Source organism: Natator depressus, chromosome 18, assembly GCF_965152275.1.
Source record: "Natator depressus isolate rNatDep1 chromosome 18, rNatDep2.hap1, whole genome shotgun sequence".
Taxonomy (NCBI): domain Eukaryota; kingdom Metazoa; phylum Chordata; order Testudines; family Cheloniidae; genus Natator; species Natator depressus.
Window position 1 is genome coordinate 6,315,089 of NC_134251.1, and position 13,323 is coordinate 6,328,411.

General features: G+C 61.5%; 1 protein-coding gene across 2 annotated transcripts in view; it reads right to left on the reverse strand.

Moving 5' to 3' along the window:
• Window positions 1-8,480: 8,480 nt before the first annotated feature.
• The window catches only part of LOC142000856 (rho guanine nucleotide exchange factor 19-like), a 28,962-nt gene continuing 24,119 nt past the window's right edge, over window positions 8,481-13,323 (reverse strand). For both annotated transcript variants that reach the window (XM_074975486.1, XM_074975487.1), the window contains 6 exons: window positions 13,188-13,277; window positions 12,123-12,286; window positions 11,366-11,524; window positions 10,598-10,677; window positions 10,014-10,118; window positions 8,481-9,885 (listed from right to left, as the gene is read on the reverse strand). In XM_074975486.1, coding sequence (XP_074831587.1) covers window positions 9,728-9,885; window positions 10,014-10,118; window positions 10,598-10,677; window positions 11,366-11,524; window positions 12,123-12,286; window positions 13,188-13,277 — 756 coding nt within the window. In that variant the 3' untranslated portion in view covers window positions 8,481-9,727. The remainder of the gene's footprint in view (window positions 9,886-10,013; window positions 10,119-10,597; window positions 10,678-11,365; window positions 11,525-12,122; window positions 12,287-13,187; window positions 13,278-13,323) is intronic.

The following is a 13,323-nucleotide window of genomic DNA, read 5'->3' on the forward strand; positions in this document are numbered from 1 at the left end:
TCCTCCCCTGGTTCCGGTGCCGGAGAGGGAGGCCGCAGTGGCCAGGAGTGGCCCCTCAGCTCAGTTGCTTGCTGGGGCCAGACTCCCGTTGCTTACACCAATGTAACCCCACTGGCGGCAAGGAGACACCCCGATTTACTCCAGCACGTGAGTCTGGCCCTTGTGTTCACGTCTGATGCTCTCCCCACCTTACACTCTGCTCTGCAGCAGGGCTGGGGGCAGGGCTGTTCCTGGCCTGGGCCCCCAGAGCCTCCTCTTCTGCAGAACACGAGAGGGCCTGTCTTTGATTCTTTCGCTACCACCCTGGCCCGAGCCCAGGGCTGTCACCAGCCCCAGCCTCCAGCCCCGGTTCTGCTGCCCCAGGACGGAGAGGGCGCTCCGCAATCTGCAGCAGGGCCCGGGCCAGCCAGCAGAGCAAAGTCACGGCACCCCTTGGCCCAGACGCTGGGAACGGGGGAGCTCCACTGAGTGCCTGGGGTTCATCCCTGCCGGAGACAGCCCCTCCCGTCAGCCAGTAACACGGTGTCACGGAGTGTGGGGGAGTCCAGGCCCTGCACCCCTCTTCCTGGGATTCACTGAGACTCTCAGCCAGCCAGTAAAACAGAAGGTTTATTGGACAACAGGAACACAGTCCAAAACAGAGCTTGTGGGTACACCCAGGACCCCTCAGTGAAGTCCTTCTGGGGGAGTAGGGAGCTTAGACCCCAGCCCTGGGGTTCCCTGTGTTCCTCCACCCAGCCCCCACCTGAAACTAAACCCACCCAGCAGGTTCCCTGCTGCAGCCTCTGTTCACATTCCCGGGCAGAGGTGTCACCTCCCCCTCCCCCTCCTGGCTCAGGTGACAGGCTCTCAGGTCTCCCGTCCCCAGGGCACATTCCCAGGTCAACACTCCCCCCTCCCTGCTGCGTCACATCGTCACATCTCTCCCCCCTTCGAGACTGAACTGAGCGGGGTCACTGTGACCAGTGACCTGGGGAAGTTCGGGGCCCCCTCTCCGGGACAGCGCATCCGCTATCAGGTTGGCACTTCCCTTCACATGGACCACGTCCATGTCGTAATCCTGCAGGAGCAGGCTCCACCTCAGGAGCTTGGCGTTGGCTCCTTTCATCTGGTGCAGCCAGGTCAGGGGAGAGTGGTCGGTGTACACAGTGAAGTGTCGCCCGAAGAGATAGGGCTCTAGTTTCTTGAGGGCCCACACCATGGCCAGGCACTCCTTCTCGATGGCCGCATAGTGTCGCTCCCGGGGTAGCAACTTCTTGCTCAGGTACACGATGGGGTGTCTCTCCCCCTTTTCATCCTCCTGCATTAACACCGCCCCCAGTCCCGTGTCGGAGGCGTCGGTGAACACCACAAAGGGCTTGTCAAAGTCTGGGTTTGCTAGAACTGGGCCACTGACCAGAGCCTCCTTCAGCGCCCGGAAAGCCTCCTGGCACTGCTCGGTCCAGACCACCTTGTCTGGCTTCCCCTTCTTGCATAGCTCAGTGATGGGGGTGGCTATGGCGCTAAAGTGGGGCACAAATCTTCGGTAGTATCCTGCCATCCCAATAAAGGCTTGGACCTGCTTTTTGGTGTGGGGAGCGGGCCAGTCTCTGATCACCTCCACCTTGGCCGGTTCCGGCTTTAGGCGGCCGCTCCCCACCCGATGGCCCAGGTAAGATACTTCAGCCATCCCCACCTTGCACTTCTCCGCTTTGACAGTCAGCCCAGCCCCCTGGAGTCGGTCCAGCACTTGTCTAACCTGGGACACGTGGTCCTCCCAGGTCTGGCTAAAGACACAGATGTCGTCAATATACGCCACGGCAAAACTCTCCATCCCCCTCAGGAGCTGGTCCACCAGGCGCTGGAAGGTGGCCGGCGCTCCCTTGAGGCCGAAAGGCAGGGTCAGAAACTCATAGAGCCCCAGAGGGGTGATAAAGGCCGATTTCAGCCGGGCATCTGCATCCAGCGGCACTTGCCAGTAGCCCTTTGTAAGGTCCATGGTGGTAAGGTACCGAGCTCCTCCCAGCTTGTCTAGGAGCTCGTCCGGCCTGGGCATGGGGTAGGCATCCGATACAGTGATGGCATTGAGCTTCCGATAGTCCACACAGAACCGGACTGACCCATCCTTTTTGGGGACCAGCACCACCGGCGAGGCCCAAGGGCTGGCCGATGGCTGGATCACCCCCAAAGCCAGCATGTCCCGGACCTCTCTTTCCAGGTCCTGAGCAGTTTTCCCTGTGACTAGGAAGGGGGAGCATCTTATCGGCGGGTGTGACCCTGTCTGCACCCGGTGGACAGTCAGATTAGTGCGTCCAGGCTGGTTGGAAAACAGCTGTCGGTACGGATGCAGCACCCCCCGACCTCAGCTTGCTGGGCAGGGGTGAGCTGATCCGAGAGGGGGATTGTTTCCAGGGGGGAACCAGCTCTGGTCCCAGGGAATAGATCTACTAAAGGGTCATCTCCCTGCTCCTCCCACTGACCACACACAGCTAACACCACATTCCCCCTGGCATAATATGGCTTCATCATATTCACATGGTACACCCGGCGGTGGTGCGCCCGGTTCGACAGCTCCACCACATAGTTTACCTCATTGAGCTGCTTGACGACCTTGAACGGGCCCTCCCAGGCGGCCTGTAGTTTGTTCTTTCTCACGGGGATGAGAACCATCACCTGATCCCCGGTGGCGTAGGCACGGGCCCGCGCCGTGCGGTCATACCAGACCTTCTGCTTCCTCTGGGCTCTGGCCAGATTCTCCCTGGCCAGGCCCATGAGTTCAGCCAGTCTCTCTCGGAAGGTCAGGACATACTCCACCACTGACTCTCCATCGGGAGTGGCCTTCCCCTCCCACTCGTCTCTCATCAGGTCCAGGGGGCCCCTCACCCTCCTTCCATATAACAGTTCGAAAGGCGAAAATCCGGTAGACTCCTGGGCCACCTCCCTGTACGCGAACAGCAGGTGAGGTAAGTACTTGTCCCAATCCTGCGGGTGCTGGTTCATAAAGGTTTTCAGCATCATCTTTAGCGTCCCGTTAAACCTCTCCACCAGCCCATTGGACTGGGGGTGATACGCTGAGGCCCAGTCATGCCGGACCCCACATTTCTCCCACAAGCACCGGAGCAGGGCCGACATGAAGTTGGAGCCTTGGTCTGTCAAGACTTCCCTGGGGAACCCCACTCGGCTGAAAATGGTCAGGAGCGCATCTGCCACGGTGTCTGCTTCAATGGAAGCTAAGGGCACTGCCTCGGGGTAGCGGGTGGCGAAATCTACCACCACCAGAATGTATTTCTTCCCCGACCCGGTCGTCTTGCTGAGAGGCCCCACGATGTCCATGGCCACCTTCTGGAAAGGCTCCTCTATGATGGGCAAAGGTCTCAACGCCGCTTTCCCCTTGTCCCGGGCCTTCCCCACCCTCTGACAGGGGTCACAGGATCGGCAATACTGCCGGACGGTGGTAAAGACCCCGGGCCAATAAAAGTTCTGTAGCAACCTCTGCCGGGTGCGCCAGATTCCCTGGTGCCCTGCGAGGGGGATGTCATGGGCCAGGGACAGGAGCTTGCGGCGGTACTTCTGGGGGACCACCAGCTGCCTCCTGATCCCACAGGACTCCCCTTCCCCTGGGGGAGCCCATTCTCGGTACAGGAACCCCTTCTCCCACAGGAACCTCTCCTGGCAGCCTCTCCTCATGGTCCGTCCCTCACTGAGGTCGGCCAGGTCCCTGAGCTTCTGCAAGGAGGGATCTTTCCTCAACTCGGCCTGGAACTCAGCGGCTGGGGAAGGGATGGGGCCCGGTTCCCCCTCCGTGGCCAGGTCTGAGGCCGCAGCCTCTCTGAGCCGTGCCCCTCGGCGCTCCCTCCCCACCCGAGTAGGGTCTTGCGCCTCCAGTGTGGTACCCTCCCCAGGGTCAGGTCGCAGTGCCCCTCGCCGGCTCTGGCTACGGGTCACAACCAGGGAGGTCTGGGGGTCGCTTGGCCAGTCCTCTAGGTCTCCCCCCATCAAAACTTCAGTGGGCAAATGGTGGTGTACCCCCACATCCTTGGGGCCCTCCTTGGTCCCCCATTTCAGGTGTACCCTTGCCACGGGCACCTTAAATGGGGTCCCGCCCACCCCCGTCAGGGTCAGGTAGGTGTTGGGCACCACCCGATCTGGGGCCACCACCTCGGGCTGGGCCAGCGTCACCTCCGCGCCCGTATCCCAGTATCCATTGACCTTCCTCCCATCCACCTCCAGGGGAACAAGGCACTCTCTCCGGAGGGACAGCCCCGCACCCACCCTGTAAACCGAGCACCCTGAGTCCAGAGCCTCCAGCCCTCTGGCGGGGCTGGCTGGGGGTACTCTTCCCTCCTGAGCAGGTGGCAAACTGGTAGCCCCCCTTTCCTGGGTCGCCTGCCCCTCGTCCAGCTGAGTCCCTACCCAGTTAACCCTGGGTAGGTTGGGTCTGCTCAGTTTGTCCCGGAGCCCGGGGCACTGGGCCCGTACGTGGCCTCTCTGGCCACAGTGATAGCAGCTCAGGTCACGTTGGTCCCCTCGAACGGGTCGGAGGGGCCCGACACCAGGCGTTCCCCTTTGGAGGGGGTTCTCCCTATTTCCCCGCTGGGAGGCCCCATGGTGACTCTCTCTCTGCATCGGGGGGGGCCTGTTCTTTTGGGACTCCTCCCGGCTACCCCCTGACCGACTGTTCACAAACTCGTCGGCCAGCTGCCCTGCATGCTGGGGGTTCGCGAGCTTTTTGTCCACCAGCCACAGCCTCAGGTCGGAAGGGCACTGTTCATACAGCTGCTCCAGTACGAACAGGTCAAGCAGGTCCTCTTTAGTTTGGGCCCCCGCTGTCCACTTGCGGGCATATCCCTGCATCCGGTTGACCAGTTGTAGGTAGGTGACCTCAGGCGTTTTACGCTGACCCCGGAACCTTCTCCGGTACATCTCGGGGGTCAGCCCAAACTCACGGAGCAGGGCCTGTTTGAACAGTTCATAGTCCCCTGCCTCTGCCCATGTCATCCGGCTGTAGACCTCCACGGCTTTGGGGTCCAGTAAGGGGGTGAGGAACTGGAGCCTGTCTGCAGGGTCAACCCTGTGCAGCTCGCAGGCATTCTCAAAGGCCGTCAGGAAGCTATCCATGTCCTCCCCCTCCTTCCGCTGGGCCAGGAAGCACTTATCAAAGCTCCTTGCAGTCTTGGGTCCCCCCGCACTCACCGCAGCCGGGGCCCCACTGCTCCTCAGCCTGGCCAGCTCCAGTTCATGCTTTCTTTGTTTCTCCTTCTCCTGCTGCTCATGTTGACGTTCCCTCTCCTTCTCCTGACGTTCCCTCTCCTTCTCCTGACGTTCCCTCTCCTTCTCCTCCTGCTCATGTTGACGTTGTTTCTCCTTCTCCTCCTGCTCATGTTGACGTTGTTTCTCCTCATGTTGACGTTGTTTTTCATGATCCTCCAGCTCCCTCATTTTCCTCTCCCTCTCCCATTCCAGCCGCATCCGCTCCAGGGATGGGGAGCTCCGCTGAGAGGATCCCCTGCTGGCTGCTGGGGTCAGGGGGCCCTCGGTATTCGCTGGGCTTCCCACAACCCCTCCCCCAGGCATAGGTAGGAAGGGTCTCAGGGTGTCCTGGGCAGCAGTCTGACCCCTCCCAGCCTGGTCAGGCCCCAGGGCCCACGCTGCGTCCGCCGGGCGGCTTCCCTCAGGGACAGGGATCGGGTCATCCAAGCGATCCCTCTCCTCCAGCTGGGCAATCAGCTGTTCCTTGGTGGACCTCCCGATGCGCAGCCCCCTCTGCCTGCACAGCTCCACCAGGTCGCTCTTAAGGCGTTTAGCGTACATCTCCCGGCTGGCCACTCGCAGGCCGGGCAGCTGTCCACGGTTTCCAGGAAAAGCCCCTAGTGTGCCAGTCCTTCTTGAGGTCACCACCTCTTTGCCAGGGTCGAGCTGCAGACTCCTCCGCCCCTGGGACCGCTCGCTGCAATCCCCCGGGGGACCCTGTTACTGCAAAAGTCCTTCTCTCTGGTCACACGCTCCCAGGGGTTAACCGCCCCCTGAAACCGTCTCTCTCTGAATCTTCAGCACACCTGGTCCCCGTCAATCCCCCTTCGTTTTACTGTTCCCCAGTCACTTACTGCAGGAAGCGCCGTTCACGGGGTGCAGTAGATCCCACCGCTGCCACCAGTTGTCACGGAGTGTGGGGGAGTCCAGGCCCTGCACCCCTCTTCCTGGGATTCACTGAGACTCTCAGCCAGCCAGTAAAACAGAAGGTTTATTGGACAACAGGAACACAGTCCAAAACAGAGCTTGTGGGTACACCCAGGACCCCTCAGTGAAGTCCTTCTGGGGGAGTAGGGAGCTTAGACCCCAGCCCTGGGGTTCCCTGTGTTCCTCCACCCAGCCCCCACCTGAAACTAAACCCACCCAGCAGGTTCCCTGCTGCAGCCTCTGTTCACATTCCCGGGCAGAGGTGTCACCTCCCCCTCCCCCTCCTGGCTCAGGTGACAGGCTCTCAGGTCTCCCGTCCCCAGGGCACATTCCCAGGTCAACACTCCCCCCTCCCTGCTGCGTCACATCGTCACACACGGCACCCGCTCCCCCAGAACCCCTGGCTCCTTCCTGCTAATCCTGGGCCACGGAGAGCCCTGGGGTGCACTTCCCACAACCTGGCCCCGGTGGCACTTGCCCTGGATCGGGGCTTGGGCCCTGCACTGCTGTCCAGCACTTCCCCCCAGCAATGCAGCAGCCAGCTCAGCTCAGGCCTGGGCTGGGCTGGAGATGGGCCGGATCCAAAGGTCTGGGTTGGTCACGTCCAGCTGGTTGGTTCAGCCATTCATTGGGGGCCTGTAGCAATGTTTGGATCTGGGTCTAGGTTTGGATCCAGACCCTCCCCCCACGCCCAGAGACTGGGGGGGGTCGTTGACTTTATCTTGACTTTAGCAAAGCTTTTGATACGGTCTCCCATGGTATTCTTGCCAGCAAGTTAAAGAAGTATGGATTGGATGAATGGACTATAAGGTGGATAGAAAGCTGGCTAGATTGTCAGGCTCAGTGGGTAGTGATCAACGGCTCAATGTCTAATTGGCAGCCGGTGTCAAGTGGAGTGCCCCAGGGGTCGGTCCTGGGGCCGGTTTTGTTCAACATCTTTATTAATGATCTGGAGGATGGTGTGGATTGCACCCTCAGCAAATTCACAGATGACACTAAGCTTGGGGGAGAGGTAGATATGCTGGAGGGTAGGGACAGGGTCCAGAGTGACCTAGACAAATTGGAGGACTGGGCCAAAAGAAATCTGATGAGGTTCAACAAGGACAAGTGCAGAGTCCTGCACTTAGGAAGGAAGAATCCCATGCACAGCTACAGACTAGGGACCGACTGGCTAAGCAGCAGTTCTGCAGAAAAGGACCTGGGGACTACCGTGGACGAGAAGCTGGATATGAGTCAGCAGTGTGCCCTTGTTGCCAAGAAGGCTAACGGCATATTGGGCTGCGTTTAGTAGGAGCATTGCCAGCAGATCGAGAGAAGTGATTATTCCCCTCTATTCGGCACTGGTGAGGCCACATCTGGAGTATTGCGTCCAGTTTTGGGCCCCCCACTACCGAAAGGATGTGGAGAAATTGGAGAGAGAGTCCAGTGGAGGGCAACAAAAATTATCAGGGAGCTGGGGCACATGACTTACGAGAAGAGGCTGAGGGAACTGGGCTTGTTTAGTCTGCAGAAGAGAAGAATGAGGGGGGATTTGATAGCCGCCTTCAACTACCTGAAGGCGGGTTCCAAAGAGGATGGAGCTCGGCTGTTCTCAGGGGTGGCGGATGACAGAACGAGGAGTAATGGTCTCAAGTTGCAGTCGGGGAGGTTTAGGTTGGATATTAGGAAACACTAGTTCACTAGGAGGGTGGTGAAGCACTGGAATGCGTTACCTAGGGAGGTGGTGGAATCTCCTTCCTTGGAAGTTTTTAAGGTCAGGCTTGACAAAGCCCTGGCTGGGATGATTTAGTTGGTGTTGGTCCTACTTTGAGCAGGGCGTTGGACGAGATGACCTCCTGAGGTCTCTTCCAACCCTAATCTTCTTCTTCTTCTATGGTTTAGGCCCCTCCCAACAACACACCTTCCCTGGCACCCCTCAGTAGTGGGTGATTGCCAGGCCTGGGCTAAGCAAGTGCTAAATAACCAAGCAGGCCACGCTCATGTTGGGGGGCCAATGGGCAAAAGCGAGTGACCTGGGGCGGGGGCGGCTGCTCAGGAGTGGAACAGCAGGGGGGCTGCGGGTCAGGATTGAGGGGCACCAGCAGAGCTGGAGCGGGGGGGGGCTGCTCAGGAGTGGAACAGCAGGGGGGCTGCGGGTCAGGATTGAGGGGCACTAGCAGAGCTGGGGCAGGCGGGGGTCAGGAGTGGAACAGCAGGGGGGCTGCGAGTCGGGATTGAGGGGCACTAGCAGAGCTGGGGCAGGCGGGGGTCAGGAGTGGAACAGCAGGGGGGCTGCGAGTCGGGATTGAGGGGCACCAGCAGAGCTGGGGCAGGCGGGGGTCAGGAGTGGAACAGCAAGGGGGCTGAGGGTCGGCATTGAGGGGCGCCAGCAGAGCTGGGGCAGGCGGGGGTCAGGAGCGGAATAGCCCGGCAGTGGGCGCGGCCCAATGGAACCCGTGAAAGAAACACCCGTGCAGTGAATTAAGGCCTTTACTGACGCGCGGCTTGTGCAAACCCAACCCTTGCAGCAGGTCTCTGGCCTCTCCCAGCGTCTCCCTCCTCCTTTGGCTCGGTTCGAGCTGGAACAGTGGGAGAGACGTCAGCGGGGGCTGTTTCCGCCCTGGCTCCTTTGCAGACCCGCTAGCCATGGGCAGAGGATCCAGGCCGAGGCAGGAGCTGGGCCGGGCCGTGGTGGAGGGAGCCATGGCTGTCCCCTGCCATGACAACGAGGCCGATCCAGCCCCCCAGGCCATCGCAGGGGAGCGCCGGGGGCAGAGTCCTGCACCAGCGGTGCCCGGGCTGGCAGAGCAGTACAACCTCCACGGAAGGGGAGGGGCCTGGAGCCCGGCTTTGGCGATGCTGTTTCGGGGGCGACCCCCTGCCTTGCAGCCTCCCTCGAAGATTGGGCAGCTCCAGGGATCACTAATGGGTCCCTCCTCCCTGGTGTGACGCTGGCCCAGGATGGAAGCGGCAGGAACTTGCCCCCACCCTACCCCGAGAAGCCTGGGCCATGGAGATGGTGCGCTGCTCCCCCCGCAAGGTGCCCATCCCAGCTGGGGAGACGCTTGCCTGGCTGGTCCCTGCCCTCCAGGCAGATGATGCTTTGGGTGGGTGGCGCCTGAACACACGAATAGCCCCACTGGGTCAGACCAAGGGTCCCCCTTGCCCGGTATCCTGTTTCTGATAGGGGCCAGGGCAGAGAGTTTGTTGCCAGATGGTTCCCCCGGCCGGCCGTGCCCACGGGGACCAGGCCAGGATCCCACCCAGGGCAGCCAGTGCCACCTTCCCAGAAAACCGTGTAGAGAGCACAGAACAGCAGGTCCGTTTGTGGAGAGGGTTCCTGGGGCCTCGTTCCCTCCCTGGAGCCTCAGCCAGCAGCGGGGAGCATGGAGGCCGCGGCAGATCATCCACCAAGCCGCGGCCTGTTGCTACCATCGCCCGGTGCCGTTTGGTGGGTGTGCCCAGGATGCTCGCTCAGCAGCCCCTTAGCAACGGGAGCAGTCCTTCCCCCACCGTTCTGCCCATCGCCCTGCCACGACGCAGGGCTCTGACTGTGTTCCCAGAGTCTCCCCTGGCCAGCGCCTGGGCCGGCTCATGCCTGCTCCTCCTCCAGCTTGCTTGTGGCATGCTTGATGCGGTCATTCTCACGCAGGTTACGCAGCCGGGCACCCCGGCTGGTGATCTCCTCCACGTGCCCCTGAGGGACCCAGCCCCTCTCCCCGTCTGACAGACGGATCCCCTCAAGCCAGCCTGTGCGGGAGAGAAGGAAACATTAGCCGGGGGGGGGGGGCACTGCCCGGCCTGCCAGCTGCTGTGGTGTTGGGGCTGGAGAGGGCAGCTTGAGGGAGAAGAAGAGAGACGAAGCCAGAGCCCCTCACCGTCGCTGGTTCTCGTCTTGACCCCCAGGATGTCCGCCTTCTCCAAGGTCAGCTCGTCGTGCTCCTGGGCCTTGTAGGCTTTGATGCACTGGACCTGGGCGGTGTCTGGAAGCAGTGGCAAGACAGAGGGTCACGCACCGCCCGGGACCCTGGGGCAGGGGTTTGGGATCCGAGGGAAGGCTGCTTCTACCCACTCTGGGACCCTTGAGGTTCCACCGGGGACAAAATCTCCCTAGTGATGTGGCCGGACACATCCCCCCTGAGCCAGTCCAGCTCTGCCTGAGCTCTGCTGGGAGCAGTGAGGGGCGCGTGACTCCAGAAACGGGGAGGCTGGCGCTGGCCTGACAGAGGACTGACTGCTCCGTGGCACCATGTTACCTGTGTGTGATTGGGGCACCTGGATGCTAGGTGCTTGGGGCAAGGGAGTACCCAGGGATGAGGGACAGAAGCCAGAAGTCACAGCAGAGCTGTCATGTCCGAAGCAGGGTCATGCCTCTGGTACCCGAGATCCTGCTGCAGCCAGGCTGGTCCCTTGCTGGGTTCAAGCCCTGGCAGGAGGGGGGCGGGCGCGTTCTCAGGGGTACCTGCATTCTCGGTGACATGCTCCCTGTCCGTCTGGGGGCTGGAGGGGACCATTGCCGAGATCCACCGCTGCTTCTCACTCCTGCAGGGCCAGACGGAGCTGGTCAGCCCAGCCCTGCCCGATAGGACAGGCGAGGCTCCCAGAGAGTCACCCAGACCGCCCCCCTGATCTGAACAGGCTCAGAACTGGGGAGATCCCCAATTGGCAGCGGGTCACCCATCTCCACACAGGCCAAACCCAAATCCCACATCCTGATGCCCCAGAACTCCGGGATGGTTCTGATCCAGCCCTGGGGGCAGGGCCAAACTTGGCAGCCTGTGGACCAGCTCTGGTCCTTGCTGGAGTCCTGTGGAGCTGCCCTGATGGGCACTATATGCTTCCCACTCTGGTGAGCCTACCTCCAGAGCCAGCTGGGTCCCTCCCTACCCGGCAGCCTGGTGGCTTGGGGGATGCGGGCTTGGTGCCCGTGTCAGCTGTGCCCGCTGCTGGGACACTGGCACCGCTCAAGGGCTAAGCAGGCCCCCTGCTGCGGAGTGAGAGACAGCTCCCCAGCCATCGCTCAGCAGGAGCTCCCCAGAAATGCTGGCTCTCCGCTGGCCAGGTCCCCACCAGCCAGCCGGCAATAAGGGCTCCCGTCCCAGGCTGGTCGTAACCCTCCCCCGAGCCAGGTGACAGTGAGAAGGAGCCTTCTCTCCCCCTCCCCTGGGGAGCTGGGCTGGGGTGTTTGGGGGTGTCACATGGAGACAGCCCTGCCCCACTGGGCACTCACTCGGTCTGTGCCCGCAGCAAGACCTGGTGCTTCAGCCGCTGGCTGTCGAAGAGCTGGAGGTGGAAGATTTGTCCCGGCACCCCGTGAAGCTTCCTGCTCAGGTCGGTCACTTTCAGCTCCGGCATCTTGGCGTGAACAAAGACCGCGAACTTCCCCGTCCTGGGCGAGATGGGCAAAGGGAGAGAGACGGTGACCGAGGGGCAGCAGCGCCCGCTGCTCAGCGCCGGCGCGTGGCAGGCGCTGATGCCTGGGGAGCAGGACACGCTGCTCCTGTGCAGGAGGGAACCGGGAAACGAGGCACGGGCAGGATCGGCTTTCACCCTGGGGCCTGCCCAGCCTGACAGACGGGCCCAGGCCGCACATCCCCCAGACTGCGCCGGGACCTCTCCCCTGCGGGCCAGAAACTGCCACAAACTTGTCTGGGCTCAGAGCGCCGACCGCAGGGTGAATGTGGAGCCTCAAGCACCTGCTCCCGAGCTGTGGCCTGCTTTCTCCTCCCAGCACAGGGGAACCTGTGAGTGGGGCATCCAGTTGAGACCCGGAAGGAGAGCTGTCTACAGCCTGTTAGCCCAGGTTCTCGTCCCACTGCTGGGAGGACAGCGCACCGCCCCCTCCTGCTCCTCCGGCCCTGTGAGTGTGAGGGGGCCAGCGCGTGAACTCCAGCCGAGGAGAGCCAGGCCGGCTAGACCCACGCTCCACAGGACTATCCCATCCATCCTGCACAGCTCGCCTTGCCCCGCCCCACCCCACCACTCACTCCTTCCTCCTAGAGAGCAAGAGGCAGTCATTGAAGAGGTGGAGATACACCATCTTGGTGGAGAGCTTGAACTTGGCGGCGAGGGTGCTGATGAGCTGCATGTCCACTTCCACCAGCTCCCCATGCTTCACGAGCCAGCGCGACTGCGAGATCAGCGGGAAGATCTGCCGAGGGCCCCAGCCCAGAAAGGAGAAGGAGACGTCAGAGCCGGAGGGTGTTGTAAGGCTCCATCCTGGAGACACAACGATCACCAGCCCACGACACATCAATGGTCCAATGGCCTGGCCATGGCGTGAACCTCCCATGATGCAGCTGCACCAGGAGCTTGGCTGGTGGAGCCCAGTGGCTCAGCTGAAGCCTGGGGCTCGGTAAGGATGGGGAGCCCTTTACATTTTATTCTGGCTGTGGTGGGAGTGGGAGTGGCTGGGGGATCAGTGAAAGATACAGAGCGTGAAGGGCTCTGGTCACAGGAGCAGCAGTGGCCCGTGCAGATGGCTGCAGAGGTAGCAGCTCTGGGGGCAGTTCTGAGCAGGAAGCTGGTGTTTCCATGGCGGAATAGGTGGCCATATGGAGGAGGCATCCAGTCAGCATGTGAACTCAGAGCCCATCACCTGCATGCTACGAGACTGGACTTTAAACCCACTGGAGCCTGGGTTCCTAGGCAGGGCTGATCGAGCATCACCCTGTCGAACTCACACAGTATCGAACCCAGAAGTGTCTGTGTCTAGAACACTTTTGGGTGGCGGCACACCCTGTTCAGAGCCTGGGGCCAGATCCCCATGGGGTGTATGTCTGTCTCTCTCCACTGGACACAGATTGGCACCAGCTGAGGATCTGGCTGATTCGCCCCTTTGGTAGCTCCCGCAGTCCCTGGAGTTGGCCCAAGACACACCTGGCCCAAGACGCACACGCCCTGGCTGTGCTTTCTCTGGTAGATCCGGTCTGTGTTCTCTGTGTTCTCTGGGTCCGGTCTGTGTTCCCTGGGTTCGCTGCTTTCTGGGGGGAACCGGCTTTCCGAGGACTCTCCTCCCCTCCCCTTTCCCCCAGATGAGTCCCCGTGCTCACCTTACTTTCAAAGTGGATTTTCTTGTTCAGATGAATGAGCTCCTCGGTTCTCTTCATGGACTGGACGCTGGCATTGCACTCCTTCACGAGCTGGGGAGGCGAGGGAGCCGTTAGCCGCCACCACGCCGAATCTCCA